This window comes from Pteropus vampyrus, unplaced genomic scaffold, assembly GCF_000151845.1.
Source record: "Pteropus vampyrus isolate Shadow unplaced genomic scaffold, Pvam_2.0 Scaffold20, whole genome shotgun sequence".
NCBI lineage: Eukaryota > Metazoa > Chordata > Mammalia > Chiroptera > Pteropodidae > Pteropus > Pteropus vampyrus.
Window position 1 is genome coordinate 15,041,822 of NW_011888801.1, and position 16,065 is coordinate 15,057,886.

The 16,065-nt window shown below is 33.9% G+C and overlaps 1 protein-coding gene across 4 annotated transcripts in view; it reads right to left on the bottom strand.

Annotated features, from left to right (window-relative positions):
- Positions 1–16,065, bottom strand: part of PARG (poly(ADP-ribose) glycohydrolase) — a 116,564-nt gene that overhangs the window by 46,190 nt on the left and 54,309 nt on the right. For all 4 annotated transcript variants that reach the window (XM_011355420.2, XM_011355422.2, XM_011355421.2 and 1 more), the window contains 3 exons: positions 10,596–10,675; positions 6,786–6,846; positions 2,639–2,714 (listed from right to left, as the gene is read on the bottom strand). In XM_011355420.2, coding sequence (XP_011353722.1) covers positions 2,639–2,714; positions 6,786–6,846; positions 10,596–10,675 — 217 coding nt within the window. The remainder of the gene's footprint in view (positions 1–2,638; positions 2,715–6,785; positions 6,847–10,595; positions 10,676–16,065) is intronic.

Consider the following 16,065-nt stretch of genomic DNA (forward strand, 5'->3'; position numbering starts at 1 on the left):
CCAAAGGTTAACTACAAAGAGAGACTCTTAAAAGCAGCAAGAGAAAAGCAGTTAGATACCTACAAGGGAGCACCCATAAGACTGGCAGCTGATTTCTCAAAAGAAACCATGCAGGACAGAAGGGCTTGGCACAAAATATCTAAAGTGATGAAAACCCAGGATCTACAACCAAGAACTCTTTATCCAGCAAAGTTATCATTTAGAGTCGAAGGACGATAAAGAGCTTCCCAGACAAAATAAGCTAATGGAATTTCAACATCAAGCCAGTATTACAGGAAATTTTGGAGAGAATTCTTTAAGAAGAAACAACATGTATCAAAAACAGGAATAAAGAATGGTAATAACTACATTCCTATCAACAAGTACCTCAAATGGAAAAGTGCTCCAACCGAAAGATACGGTGGCTGAAAGGATAAGAAAACAAGCCCCTTACATATGCTGCCTACCAGAGAGTCACTGCACGTTAAAAAACACACATAGACTAAAAGGCAGGAGGTGGAAAAAGATATTGCCTTGATGGACCTAGAGGGTATTGCGCTGAATGAAATCGGTTAGATAGAAAAAGACAAATATTGCATGATTTCACGTCCATGTGGCATCTAAAGAACAAAATCAACAACAAAAATGGAAATGAACTCATAAATACAGAGAATATTTTGAGGGCTACTAGATGGGAAGGGGGTTGGTTAGGGGAACGGCAAAAAAAAGGCAAATGGATTAAGAGGTACAAATGGATAGTCACAGAATTGACATGGAGATGTAGAGTGTAGAATGGGGAAGATGGTTAATAATGTTGTAATAAATATGTAAGGGGGAAGATGGGTACTAGATTTTGTGGGGTGATTGCTTTGCAAGTTATGTGAATCTCTGATTACTATGCTGTACAAATGAAACTGGCATGTTATTGTATGCCAACAATTGAAAAAAAAAATCTCATTGAATTGTACAACATAAATACGAGCAATTGATTGTCTATTATATTTCAATAAAGCTGGAGGAAAAAAAAAAGCCTTTGGAGCTCAGCCCAAAGGGTTCGATGGTGTTTCAGCTGTTCTCTTCCAGCTCCAGAAGGGCACTTGCTGTTATCATCAATGATCATTTCCATTCCAAGTCCTTGCTATGCAAGAGTGTGGGCTGCCTGGCCAACACTGGACTCTCACCAACATAGCCATACTGGCCAGAAGACTGGCTACAGAGGTTTTGGAAAAAGAGTGCCTTGGTCCTAATAGACTGTGCCTTATTAAATTCTAGATCTTTAAAAGACAAAATAAATGTTAACTACATTAGAAATTATTGTTTTAAATAGATTTAAAATTATTATTTTAAATCAAAGAAAAGGTACTGATTAAATACAAATTTAAAACAATTTTAAGTACAGGACAAATATTAATTCAGTTATCCTAAGTATTTTTGTTTACAATCTCAAATAATCACTATGAGGTGATTTAAAACAAAAACATAACTTGCCTATTTGAAGATTTCAAGTACAAATATGTCTAAATAAAAGGCAATTCTAAAAAGAATCTGTATTAGACACTAAGAGCATCATATAACTAGCCAAATGCAAATCAGTCTAGTCATTTGACAATAAACATTGTTATTCAAACAAATCAGTCCATTCTCTGTCAAGCGCTTTGTTTAGCTTCTGACTTAATGTATGCATCAAATAAGGATCCAAGAAGAAAAATCAGCTATTCCCAGTATAAATGAAATAATGTACAAGATTCTTTCAAAGAAAGCTGAGATTACAATGCTCTTATAAATGAGATAAGAACACAAATCACTAACATTTCTTTCTGATTGATAATTTAAAGGAAAGATCACTATAAAGCAAAAGGAAAACACATGTTCAGGTTAGGTGTTACATCATTTTAAAGCTAGATATACAGAGTGTTTTACTTGTAAATTCCTTTACAAATTATATATATATGTATATATATGTGTGTGTATATATACACATGCGTATATATATATATACACACACACATATATACACACACACATATATACATATATACATATATACATATATACATATATATATATATATATAAAGGCAGTAACACAGATTAATAACAAAGTTTGGAGAGATGGACAAAATTAACCTACTCTAAAACAGGAAAAAGATATCAAGCATAGTGTGCCTAAAACAATTATATATGAGAGAAAGGACTTTCTTATCAATCAGTTTTAGACATCTGCCTCCTAGTCCCAAACAAGGTTGGTGGCAGAAAAACATCTCAAACTGGTCATCATTTAGGGCAGAGCAAGAGCCTTTAAAGAAAAAGAACAAAACTGGTGACAGCTTGTCAAGACCATACCCTGGGAACTTCCTCCACTGTCAATCCACAATCTACATCTGAACCAAGAGGCCTGATGTTGTCCAGATCTTGGGATTTTCTGTCAAAGGCTTTTTAAAGAGGCACATGTAAGAAATAGAGAACACACACTGGGCAAGTAACAATATTACCAAGGCTGTCAAGATGATCTGTTTGGTGTTTTTCTCCATTCTGCTATCATGCTTCTTTGCATTAAATCAGCTTAGGAGATAAATAAACAGCTTTTCAAACTCCTTTTGCTGTCAGAAGCTTGACAAGAGAAAGTCCCAAACACACACACAATGCTGTGATTGACCTACCTGTAGCATGCCTTGACCATTTCCTTCTATGGTACCTTCATAAGTGACATGCAGTCGAGTCAGGGGTTTTTCACATCTATGATTTAAAAATATATTCCCTTATTTATTTTTTAATGGTAAGTATTTCATTACAGAAAAATCTGAAAATATACATTAGCTACATAAAAAAAATTAGAATCACTCCAAATCTCAAAAGCCAGAAATAGATTCCTACTGTTAACTTTCTTAGCATATGTTCTCCCATTTTCTTATTCTAATATAAAAATGGTACATATTTAAATTAAAATGCGATAATATACTGTTTTGAAACCTATTTTTCACCCACAAAATATCAGTTTCTCCTCTTTAAGATTTGAAAACTTCTCAAATTATAAAAAGATTAAGATCTATAAAATTTTATTATTATGTTAGATTGTCAACCTAAGGAAAAATATAGAAACACTTTAGAATAAATCATATATGATTCTCAGATAGGCTTTATTTTCATTCGTCGATAACTGTATGTGTATGTGGTTGGTCTTAATGAAAATACATGACACAGAAATTCTGATCTATGATATTTTTATATTAATAAAATTGACAGATGAATCTAGTATCTGTAAGTCACAACTATTTTCTTTCATTTTTATACACCATGGCAACTAAGTTGTTTATGGCATACAAGACATGCCACCCCAAAATAAGGCACCTTGGCATACTGAATATTTTAAGCTGAAGAAGCCTGAGAGAATGGCAGAACCAAGATGGTCACCTGGACCCCGTCGCCCCCTTTCCCTGAAACAGGCCATAAAACCCTCTGTGAGTGGTACCCTCCCTATAGTCAAAGGTAAAGAGAAACCTCATCTTAGATGACAAAGGGATCCCAAGAAAAATCATAACAGGCCACCTAACAAACACGCCACACTGTCTCTCTCAGTTTACCTCAATAATTCATACTCCTTAACCTATTCTATTTCTCCATGACTGCTCTTCATCAAACCTAGCATAAGAGTACAAAAGTAATCTGCCCAAGGCTAGGTTTGGGTATTCATTTCCTTATGAAGGCTCCCATGTCATGTAAAACTTATGTAAAATAAATCTGTATGCTTTTCTCCTGTTAATCTATCTGTCTTTGTCAGTTTAATTTTCATATCTAGCCAGGGACCCGAAAAGTGTTTATCTGGTTTACATTATATTAAAAAACCAATTCCATTTTATTAATAGCATTTGATAACATTTTTCCTTAGTAGATGTTCTCTCAATTACTTACAGAATAAAATATAAATTATAATAGAAAGTAACAGATGAGACCCAAACCCCTAACTTGTATAAGGATGGCACTAATTTTGGGGGGAGAGGAATTATATATTTTTTAAATCAATTACATACTTTTAAAAACAATTTAGATAGGGAAGCGCTATTTACTTACTGGGATTTGCTTTCTGCCTGGTTTCAGTAAGTCCAAATACATTTCTGGTTAGGCTTCAATCCAACAGATTTATAGCCTTAAACTTGGAAGGTAATTTAGTATAGGTTTTGTTCTAAGAACTTTGTTTGTATTATTTTTTAACTCATTTAATCCTCACAATAACCCTATCACTACCTTCTTTTACAGATGGGAAGACAATGCAGAGGAAGCAGTTAAGTAATCTGCTCAAGGCTAGTAAATATGAAGCAATAAATATTTAAACCCAGGTAGCCCAAGTCAATGGTCCAAGCTCTTACTTAACCAGTATGCTATACTTTTAGAAAAATTACCTTCCAAATCCCACTTTCCTAGCCATTTTATTCCAAGGGAGACCACCTTTGAGGATACTACTGAAACGATACAGCAGCATGAACCAGAAATCTCTGGTTTGTCAGTCAGGACTTCAAAACAGAAATCTCAACTGTTGTCAATAATTCTCCATGTCAAATTATAGCACAGTTCTCAATAAAATTATGAAATTGCTAGAAACTTTTTTTAAAAATCATCTTCCAACTTCCTGACAGGTCTCCTTTCTGGCCCCAGCAAATCCTCCATTCCACTGCCCCAGGAATCAAAGACATAGCCTGTTCTGGCTCTCTGTGATTAACTAAGCCTGACTAAGGTATTTACTGATAATCACAGGGGTAACTAAAACATGCCAGAAACTTGGAAATCAGAAAAGGCTCCAACTTCCTGGGACCTGTTTAGCCCCTTACTCTTGGCAATACCAACAATCCTCATCTCTTCTTCATCCTCCCTGTTTAAGTGAATGCATGTTTCTGGTTCTCTGAAATCTGGGAGATTGAGTTTAGTTACATTCAACTCATTTATGAAGCAGCTAAAACAAAACAGAGATCCAAAAATATTTTTTTAAGTTAGAAAGGTTACCAAGTTAAATTCTGCCTATCAAAGTTAAAAGAAATATCTAGATCTTACTTAAGGGTAAAGTTAACAGACAGAACAGCCTCGTAGATCTCTGTATTTTGATCTATCCCTTCTGTCCCAGGTGGTAATATACAAATAAGTGTCCTTTCACACTACAACCAAATGAATGTCAGAGGCAGTGTACAGATCCTGAGCTGAATTAAAAACAAGCCCTCTGAATGATCTATAAAATCTATACCAAAATGACGTGAACAAAATACTTGTATTCCTACTAGAGACTAATAGAAGAGCTAAGAAAAGCAATCCTCTGTACTCTGGCCTGGGTGAATAATATAGCAGATTGTTATTTTTAGTTCTAGGCACCATATGTTAACAGGAACCAATGGCCTAGGATGTGTAGAGAGCAGAGATAAAGGGTTTAGAATTCCTATTACATGTGAAATAGAAGAAATGAGTAATTTTAGTATGTACCTGTGTGCATTGTTAGAGGTGGGGTGAGTCAAAAAAGCATTAAGATACGTGAAGGAGAGCTGAATGTTAAAATAAATAAATAAATAAATAAAATTATTGTAGTTCCAGAAGGAAGAACCAAGAATGGAGGTGGAATTATTAAGAAAGAATTTTTTAGTGAGTGAAAGTATTAGATAATAATTTAAGAGGCCAACTGAGGTGAAACAGTGAATTTCCCATCACTGAAGCTGTCTAGTCTCTGTCATAAGTATTATCAAGTTGATTGATATTTTTAGTAGGCAGCTGGATCAGATGACTTCCTGGGGTCCCTTTCATCTCTAATATGCCATGATTCCGAAATACTGTACATGTTTTCTTCATTTGTTTCAATTTTGTTTTCATTTTTCTTTTATCTACTTCTATTAATAATCATCTCAGCCATGCAGTCAGCCTCCTAAATAAGTTTGTTTTTCTTTCACTGCACAAATAAGCATCGCTAATGAATAAAAACACCATGGGAATGCCACCTAAACAGATATGCCTTCTCAAGTTAACTCCCTTTAGAGTGAGTCCCTTTCATCACTAATTCCAAACAAAACAATTACAAACTACAATAAAAGTTATTAGCAAGTGAAAATGAGAGGCATGGTTAACATGAATGCACACCAAAAATACTGCATTTAGTATGTCTGATCATGTCCTCATGTACATTGAAAAAATTGATCCATTCTCCTTTAAGTGCTTTGGGGCTTTGTTCTAGATTAGAAAATGTGTTAACTATTAAGAAATCTGAATCAACTCAGACTGATTATTTTCTCCTCAGTAATTTTAGATAAATAATAATAAAAAAAACCCTGTGAATTAGCAACTTCCACAGATATGCCAATGGACAACCAGACTTAGAAATTCTTGTCCCTCACACAAATTCTACGTAATTACTATTTACATTTTAGTTTAATAAGAATATTAAAAAACTTTTCCTAATCTTGTCCTTCAGGAAGAAAAGCCATAAAATACAAACACTAACCAAAAAAGGAGAGTAAAGAGGAGCATTATATATTGGTGTTCCATTTAATATTAGTATCTTCACACATAAAACTCCTTAATTCTAAATAGGACTTTGTTTCACAAGACAAAAATAAGGCAAAAGAATAGACGTCAAAAGGTTGCAGACTTTTATTTAAAAGGCACAAACTTTCTAACAAGTGCTATCAATGGATTGATTGCTTATGAGAAGAAATTCCCTAGCACTAGGGCAATTAAGAGACTGGAAACCCATCTTTTAAGGCGCTGTAAATTAAAACTTCTAGTGGTAAAAGTGTCCTTCTAATTCTAAGATTCCAGGATTATTTTTATTATTATTACCTTTCCCACTCTGGAAAATCTTCAAGGCTCTGCCTTGTAAATGTCACCAACCCAGTAGGTTCTACAAAAGCAATAAAAGAAAAAACACACCCAGAATAAGTTTCAATTTTAAAAAGATTATATATATTCAGTAAAAGAATGGGTCTAACAATGGCTATAAAACTAATCAGGAAATATCAAACCTAGTGTTATAATACAACAGAAGATTGATTTAAAATAATATCCTTATAGTAGGAAATCTTTCTATGAAACAGCCCTCACACTAATACACAAAACTATACAAACAACAGCAAAACACTAAGAGAATTTGAGCACTGGTGCTTTTTAGTGACATTTTCCAAACTGTATATATTTTAAAGAAATAATTGGGGCGGGCGGGGGAAGGTGTATAATGGGTATAGCTTATACAACAAAAACAAATCTAAATTTTAATCCGTAGACTCCTTCTCAAAGATGAACTTCAACCCTACACCTAAACACTGGTGAATGTAGACATATTTATGTGTTTTATAATGAAATAAAATGTCTAGGATTAAAAGAGAAAATTGTTGGCATGCCTCTGGAGTTGACACAGCCAAATCCAGGGCTTAGATGATATGCAGTTGCTCTACTTATAAGGCTCCTTAGCCAGAAGGCAGAATTACTTTGAGAAGACAGATGACATAGTTTTCAAGGAGCAATAGATATGAGAGGATAAAAACAGTATAATTTTAGAAGATCCTTTTTTGTTAGTTTTCCTTTTTAACTAGTGGTGAAAACAACAAATAAATCAGCTGGCCAAAAGTAATCTGTTGATTCCAATCAAAGAACAAACTAAAAAGGCCAGATTCTTTGTTTTCTTCTGTTTAAAAGAAAAAAAGAAAGCATTAAGTAAAGAGAAATATGTCAGGAACTATTAGCGATAATGGTGGTAGAGTCCAAATGAAAACTGAGCAATCATTTCATTCTTCTGAATAATTCCATATTTCTCTGCTTTCAGTCAAAAGCAGTAACAACTCAAAAATCATATGGAGTAGTTATATTAGAAAATAGAATTTTGTTAACTTGGGTTATAAAGTATTCTTTAAAAGTCTAACTTTCTTTAAAAGACAATTGGACAGCACATTTAAAACTCACAAGAGGTCAAACAATTCAAACACTAGTGAAGTAATTCTATTAACGGGAAACTAAGGTCTGTATCATCTTTTAGTAGCTTAGCAGAGAAGTAAGAACATTAAATATGCTTCATACACACCAGGAGAGACCAAAAGAAATTCATAAATAAACACTGCAAAGCAAAAGAAAAGGCAGAAAACCATGGCTCTTTAGATATGATAACAAAAATACTTTGAGAGTATGCCTATTATCTTTCTTCCATGAAAAGGTACATTTCATGCCAGAATAGGTTATTTAGGTTAATCAAATATTTCCTTTAATAAATCACAATATATACTGCATATGAATCATCAATTTTTAAATACTCCATCTACAAAATTCTTTATCTAAAACTATACTGAAAATAATTTAATTCAGAAAGCTCTTTAAAATCTTTCAGTCTCAAGATCTTCATTGCAAAAAAATATTGATGTTTGACAACAATGAACAGTTGGTCCTGATGGAATTATATTTTATCAATTCTAAAAAGCACATTTTTTCAGGTATTAAATTTCCAAAAATGGGATATATCTTTCATTGTCAAAGGTATCTAATCATTGTTATTGGTTTGGATTAAAGTTGAATTTTTCCATAGAAGACATGCATCCGCTACTGCTGTCATCTGACAGCACCACTGACCTGAGATCAGTGTGAATTAAATCCTCTGTTGCAGGTTTTTGTGGATCACACTGCTAATATGACTTCAGACCCCAAACTTGGGCTGGTGGTTCAAATTCTCATGGGAGATATTTTTGTCCCCTCTCTACCTAGTTCCAAGGATGACATTTTCAGTTTGTTTATAGTCCCTTTTCTGCAAGGCCAGGTTAACTTCTCATTTATCCTTAGATTAAGGGTACAGACCTTTGGTATACCAGCTTTATAAGAAAGGTCTCCTATGACTCCTCATCCTGAGTTTTTTCCCTTCTTAGTGGTATATAATATAATGGTATTTCCCATCATCTATGATGTCCTAGATTTGATGAAATATATGATACTTTTAAAACATTTCTATATTTTTAATATAGTTTCTATTCAGTAGACTCCCCAACTTCTACATAAAGTAATCATTAAATCGCAAATCTTTCTTATTCCACTTATTTTCTCCTTAAACCTGTAGCTTTACATCCTGAAAACCTACAGCATGTTCACTATATTTCCACAAAGAACTAAATTACCATGTATAGTGAAAAAGCCAGAAGATAAAATGTCTAATTACAATATATTTTTCCAGCGTGACTCATTCCTAATACTCATGATGGTTTATAAATTTCTAGTTGAAAAAAACAAAATTTTAGCTTTTTTCCTCAAATTATTTAAAATCCTGAAACAGAAAGACAAGTTAGCCTTTAGAGAGGATATCATGATTTGATTCAAAGGACAGAAAGTAAACTCTGAAAATTACTTAGGTATAATAATGGAATTCATTCTACTTAGATTTAGAATAGCAAAAAATGTACTCATTTTTGTGATAAAGTATTACAAATTCTAATTTGGTTTAATGTATCATATGTTTCAATGAGCCTTCATTTTCCTTAATATTTCATTTAGTACAGAGCACAAAACTAAAAATTGATAAGCTGAGAAATAAATAACCTTCTGTTAAAGAAGCATATCATTTTCCCCTTGAATTCCAAAATTCTGATAATTGATTCCTTTCAAAAAATCTGAACAATGTCCAATAATAACAATACATTCGGGGGTGGGGGGAGGAGTGCCAAGTACACCATAATGGGAGATTACTTACTAAAGGAAGGATATGAGAAAAATAACCTTAAAATGATTCAATGATGTAAGACAATCCTACAACCTGGATGACCAGAAGTGAAAAGAATTCATTTCACTTGACCAGAGTTGACCTAGCAAAAGCAAACTTTTGAGATGTTCTGGTTTTCTTTATAACCAATTTGCAGGAAAGGCTACCCATTGATAATAGTTAACATTTATTAAGCATGTAACTTCTCATTTAATATTTATAACTACCCTATGAAGTGATTATTATTATTATTCTATTTTACAGATGAGGAAACTGAGACTTAGATATGTTAAGAAACTTATCTCTGGCCACTCAGCTCCTAGGATAAGAGTGGCAATGCCGATCTAGAATCAGCTAGTCACCACCTGCACTGGTTAGATATTTACCACCACTGCCTCAGTTGTTACCATTAACCTCAGGGAAAACAAGATGGCTGAGATCCAACAGAGGAAGACTGACATGTGAACATTAAGTACAACACTGTTTTATAAGAACTCTACAAAGAGTTTAAAGGAGGCATAAAAGAGAGAGATCTGTAGGAAGGTAACGAATTAGTGGACCTCTACAAATAAACTAATTGCAAAAGTCAATGCTTCTTTAAATAAAGAACACCCAAAATGTATTTTCTGGTCAATTTACTTTCTTTTGAAAGTATTAATTTATTGACTTTATTCATGTAAATCCATTAGGGTATGTTACACTGGTCTAATTTCAGGGTATGTAAACCCCACACACATTCATAGCACACATTTATGCATATACTGAACATACGCAAAAAAAAATCTAGATTATAATATTGGATTATTTAGTTTGGGCAAGAAGGTGCACTTTGAACAGGAAGGTATACTTTGAACACAAAATATTCTTGATCTGAACTGTCCCCATCAGTGATAAACATTATAGAAAGAATGAAAGAAATTTACTTTTCTCTGTAACTCTTCTGAAGTAGCAGAAAAGCGTTTTAAGTTTCTCTGGTTTTCTTGATGAACGTCCTTCAAACAACCTGAAAGAGACCAAAAATAAGAGGATGAAGGACAATTTAAAATGCCTTAATGATTCACAAAAAACTAAGTCTATATTGCTACTAAGTAATAAAAGAAGTAATTCTTCCAGAATGAGATCTGGAGAGGACTGAAACCAACTAGAAGCAGGCTTCTTAAAAGGTGTTCAAGTCAGATGGTGCTCTCTAACCACGACTCTCCAATATATCTTCCTCGAGGGAGAAGGCACCATCTGGTCCCCCAAAGTCAATTAGGCCAGTGAGTTAATGCTTGATCATTTTCCCAATGGCAAATACTACTTATAATTCACAAATTTACTAGGTAGTTAAATGAATGAACAAAAATGGTATCTGAAAAAACCCTACGATTGTTTGTGTTGTAGGGGTAGTGGGGGAGGTGACAACAACAACAACAACCACTAGCAGGATGTTGGGGGACTAACCAACCTTGGTTAAACAAATATACCATTTGCATGGCAATCAAAACAATGCCAACTCTATGTCATCTAGTTTCCAGTAACCTGGACTTGTACTTCTTAATTTAGTTTTTTTTTGAAATGATGTGGCATTGTTATTGGTAACACATAATGCAATTTATCCTGAGGAAAGAAAAGCAGGGCTTTGGAAGCATATGACTGAGTAAGTTCTTCACTAAAAGATTTCAAACACAAAAGCATGCTTTTAGGCACAATATTTAGCTTTCCAAAGGCATTTAAAAATTATAGAGAAATTCCGTGGCTATAAATGATGTGGTATTATTCATCTGTCTCTAGTCATATACCCTGGCTTTAAAACCAGAACGCTTCAAGTAAAAGTTCACTTTAATAAGTACCAAAATGAGGAAAAATTTTCATGATTAGAAAAGCAAGCTTATGTAACTTTGCAGAGGGAAAAAGTTAATTCCATGAGAAAATTCTATTGAGCAAGTGAAATGAATTAGGAAAAGGGAAGGAAATGCAGATTTCAAATGACTAATTTTAGTGACCTGAAATTCTGAGAAAACAATTTATTTGAATATTTATTTCCTGAAAAGAATACTGTCAGAAAGCATTTTAACCAAATCCAAAATCTAATTGATTTTTTAAAAATTAATTTTTTAATAGTCCTTTGTAATATTTTTTACTCATCTAAAGGATCTTCTTTATCTAAAACGTTTATTATAAATACTCTTAAAAATCCAGCTGCCTACCAAAAGAAAGGATCTTTGAGAGTACAAGTTTCAGCTTAGTTCCTTTTGCAACACATCAACCAGAACAGTTTGTTTAAATAAGAATGACAGTCAAAATGAAAAAGCTACTTGGCAGTTTAATTAAGCATCCTGTAAGAAATAAGATTTACTAAATAAATACCGTGGGATCCATTGCAAAATTCTTTTCTAGGTTCGCACTTAGTAAAGGAAAGCAGTATTGATATAAAAAGACAGCCATCACCTTTTTTTAGAGATGAATCTATGTACAATATAATTCAATTTAGGGGGAAAAGTTCCTATTCCACAGAACTGTTGCATTATGAGGAGAAAATGGCTGTTGCCCTTAAGAATTCTCCAAAACATAAAAAATGTCCCTAGCTTCTCCATAGTCAGCTCTGTGTAAAATCTCTGTGTAAGTTCATAAATTTCATAATAACCATGATGACAAATTATTAACATTAGGAGCCTCTTAGGACTACAGATTTATTATCCTCATAATATCGACTTTCTTAAAGATTATGTGGCTGTTATTATCACCCACTACAAATGAGCAGCAGTGTTTATTTTTGAGGTCCAAACCTTAGAGGTACAAATCAAGGAGAATCTATTCACTGCCCCCAAAACTAATTTCATATCACTATGTAACCAAATATGCTTTCCCATCTTCCTGATAGAGCAGAGAAGTGTGCATGGGATGGAGGTGGGGAGGGAAGGGGGAGGTATTGAGTAAGTCAGGGGATATGACATAGGTTTAAAACCTTTGTGTCAATTCTCAGACTTTGCTGCTGTGAAACTTTATAGCACTATGTATAGCCACCCAAATAAAATGAATTTTCCTCGTATGAAAACAAGTAAAAAAATAACATAAAAACACAGGCAAACAGCATGAGTGAAAGTTATCACAAGAGTGATATATTATCTAAGGGACAGCTTTTGGGAGGGAGGAGGAAGACAAAGGAACTGAGGATGGTGCACCAGAAAGGAGAGACAGAAAGATAGAGCAGGGAAGACAGAGAAGAGATCGACAGAAATGGGCTGGAGATAAAGTAAGGGTATGAGAAAAAGAAACTTACACAGAGAGAAAGACAGACAATGAAAAAAAGACAAGAGACTCAAAGAGAATGAGGTCTTCTCATAATAATCAAGCACCATCCAATTTTTTAACTTTTCAACACCATTTTTCTTTTAATTTAGATTTTCAAGTACTAGGTATGAATATTTGAAGGCATATTTCGAGTCAGCAGGTGTGTATGCACACATATGAACATAAAGTAGGCCATAATAACCCCTCTCCACATAGGGAAGACATTTTGGCATTTAACTGAATGATAATTATAGATTATGAAAGAACGCAAACAGAAAAAAAGCTAGTCTGACAACCTCTCTTTTGTTCTAAATAAAAGTTTTTATTTTTAAGGGAATAAGTCAATCAAGGGTCAGATATTTATTAACCGGTGTTTTTCTTTCCATACGCATAAAGAGAAACAGAGTTTAATAAAATCTTTCCCTAAATGGCATATTGATAACATTACTGGAATTGGATTCTAGACACACACCCACCATGTGATTTCAAGTTCAGGATTAATCCCATTAGTATACAGTAAATCAAACCAAAGCATTATAACCTCCACTTTAAAATGGAAGCAAATGATAATCCGGAACTCAGCCAGAAAGTCATTCTTGGCTTTTCTGTGAAGCACTCTGCCATATGGCTCCAGCAGCATTTTCAATCCAGGGAAGAAGCAGATGTAAAAGCCTCCTGGGCTGACCACTGCTGCAGCCCACAATTAATCTCTGACCATCAGTTTCTAAGCAATCTTAGAAGCATCAATGCTAATCACATTGGAAGCCTTTATATGAATGTTTAGACCCTGAAAGGCAAGCAGGGGAAAAGGTCAACAGTATTTAACATAACTAAGCAGGGCTGGAAGAATACAACAATAAATTTAAAAAGGAAGACTTATTCAATTTATTGACGTCAGTATCCCACCACATACTCTTAACCATTTTTCTTATTCAATCGACTAGCTGGTCATACCTTTTTTTGAGACTAAATACACACACACACAGCTCCCAACTGCCAGAAACTATAATCATAAATAGCAACCATGTAAAAAGAAAACACAACAACAAAATGCTCTATAATCACCTTACCAAATGGCTCATCAAATTAGGTACTTGACCTTTCATAAGCTGCATATAAAAAGGGGACACTTTTGGTTGTTTTCCATTTCTGGAGTGCACTCAGAGCATTTTGCTCTTGAGAGGAAGTGAGACATAATGAAAGATCACTGAGTTTGAAAACAGGACAATATTCAAGTCCCAGTTCTGCTGATGAGTCATTTACTCACACTGATCCAATTAGTATAGAAGCTTCCCCACCTAGAAATTTCCACAGATAAACTCAAAGTGAGCTGTCAATAGGCTGCATCAATGATCACGTATAGTTGTCGTTCCTGTTGTAAGCTAGTTTAGGCTTATTAAAACACATACCATCTCAGTAAGAGGTAAGTACAGACATCCAGGCTGCTGAGGAGTACCTAAAGCAACTGTAGAGACTACCATAGGCTTTACCTGCCTTAATTAATTTTTAATGCTCTGGTGACCAAAAGAACATCCATCAGCCAGGAAGACAAGAGTATGCCTAGTTTCAAATCTTCAACAAACCTACTTAAATTTGTATTTGGTGAAAATGCTACTGAATTTAAATCTCTTATGCTCACTCTGGACTAATAAATGGCTATGGTTCATTTTACAGATCAAGAATTATTTCTAAGGATAGTTCTAATTTCTGACTAGCTGTGAGGTAAGAAGTATTAATATGGTTCATGGAAAGGGAAGCTGTACAGTAGAATGATTAAGGGACATAGCTTCTACAGGTCATTTATATTTTTCCAAGTCTAAATCCCAATTATACCAGTTAACTTGGTGAAGTAAACTACCGTCTCTAAGCTTCCGTTTCATCTGAAAAATGAGAAAAACAACAATACCTAATTTATAAGATTAACATGATGATTCAACATAGCATAGTGATAGGTACATGACAAGTACTTAATAAATATTAACTAATTTTAAGAGATAGTCTCATGCAAAAAAATATTTCGGATAATGTTGAGTAAGCACAGGTATTTGTGCTGGAATAAGGCATTACATAATGTTCAGCAAAATAAAAAACATTCATTTACATAAAATGCTTACACTGTTCTAATCCATATTCCCTTCATTAAGAAAAATGGCTCAGCCTCTTTTCCCATCAAACCTAACATGCTGACACTCAGAGGTAACCAGCTCAGTCTTCAGGATAAATGTCCATGAATAATGAAAAAGATAAAGATGCTGTTGCCAAGAAGTCCCAGTGTACCCTGAAGAAGTTCAGCTGAAAAGCACACATGCTTTAAAATGAAAACACATACTAAAATTAACGAATTCTGGTAATTGGTGGCAGGATATAGGAAGTTACAACAGCCAAGCTTCCCAAGACTTGACTTCAAGCTGTCAATCATCCCAAACCTGCAGCCCATTTTACTGTTGAGAGAAAGCTGTTAGTATTACAGGTGCCCTGTCCTCAGAAGACCCTGTGGACTATCCTTTTACATGCTGAATGGAATAGTTAGGGTGAAAGAGTGGTAATGATACTGTGTCTACAGGGCTATAAATAAGAAGCTACCCACACTAGCTCTTTTGGAAAGACTCAAAAAATCTGTGAGATTCCAAAAATTACAAAAATCACCCACTCTTTTTATTAACTTTGTCTTCTGCTCCATTTCTAGTAATTGACGTGTTCCTTCTCTTAAACTATTTTTTCTTCTGATTATAAAACTAATATATGCTCATTATAAAGTCTGAAATATATAGAAAATGATAAAGTAAATGTGTCAAATGTTTTTATCTCGCCGCCGATGATAATCATATTTTGATTCATTTTCTTGTCAGTCTAGTTCCATGTTCATACATACAGATGTGAATACAGCAGTATATTGATACAGATATTTTTAATTGAGATTGTATTACATTTACAATTTTTTATTTCTTGTTAAAACCTACAATTGCTGATTCTAATCTAATCACGCTTAACCTTCTGCTCCCTTTCTTGTGCTTTTTCTTGTTTTACTAATGAGGACTGTATTATAGTTATCCACAGAGATCTTTAAGCTTTTCTGAGGAAAGTGCTAAAAACTTACCAAAGTTATCTCTAAAGTCATCT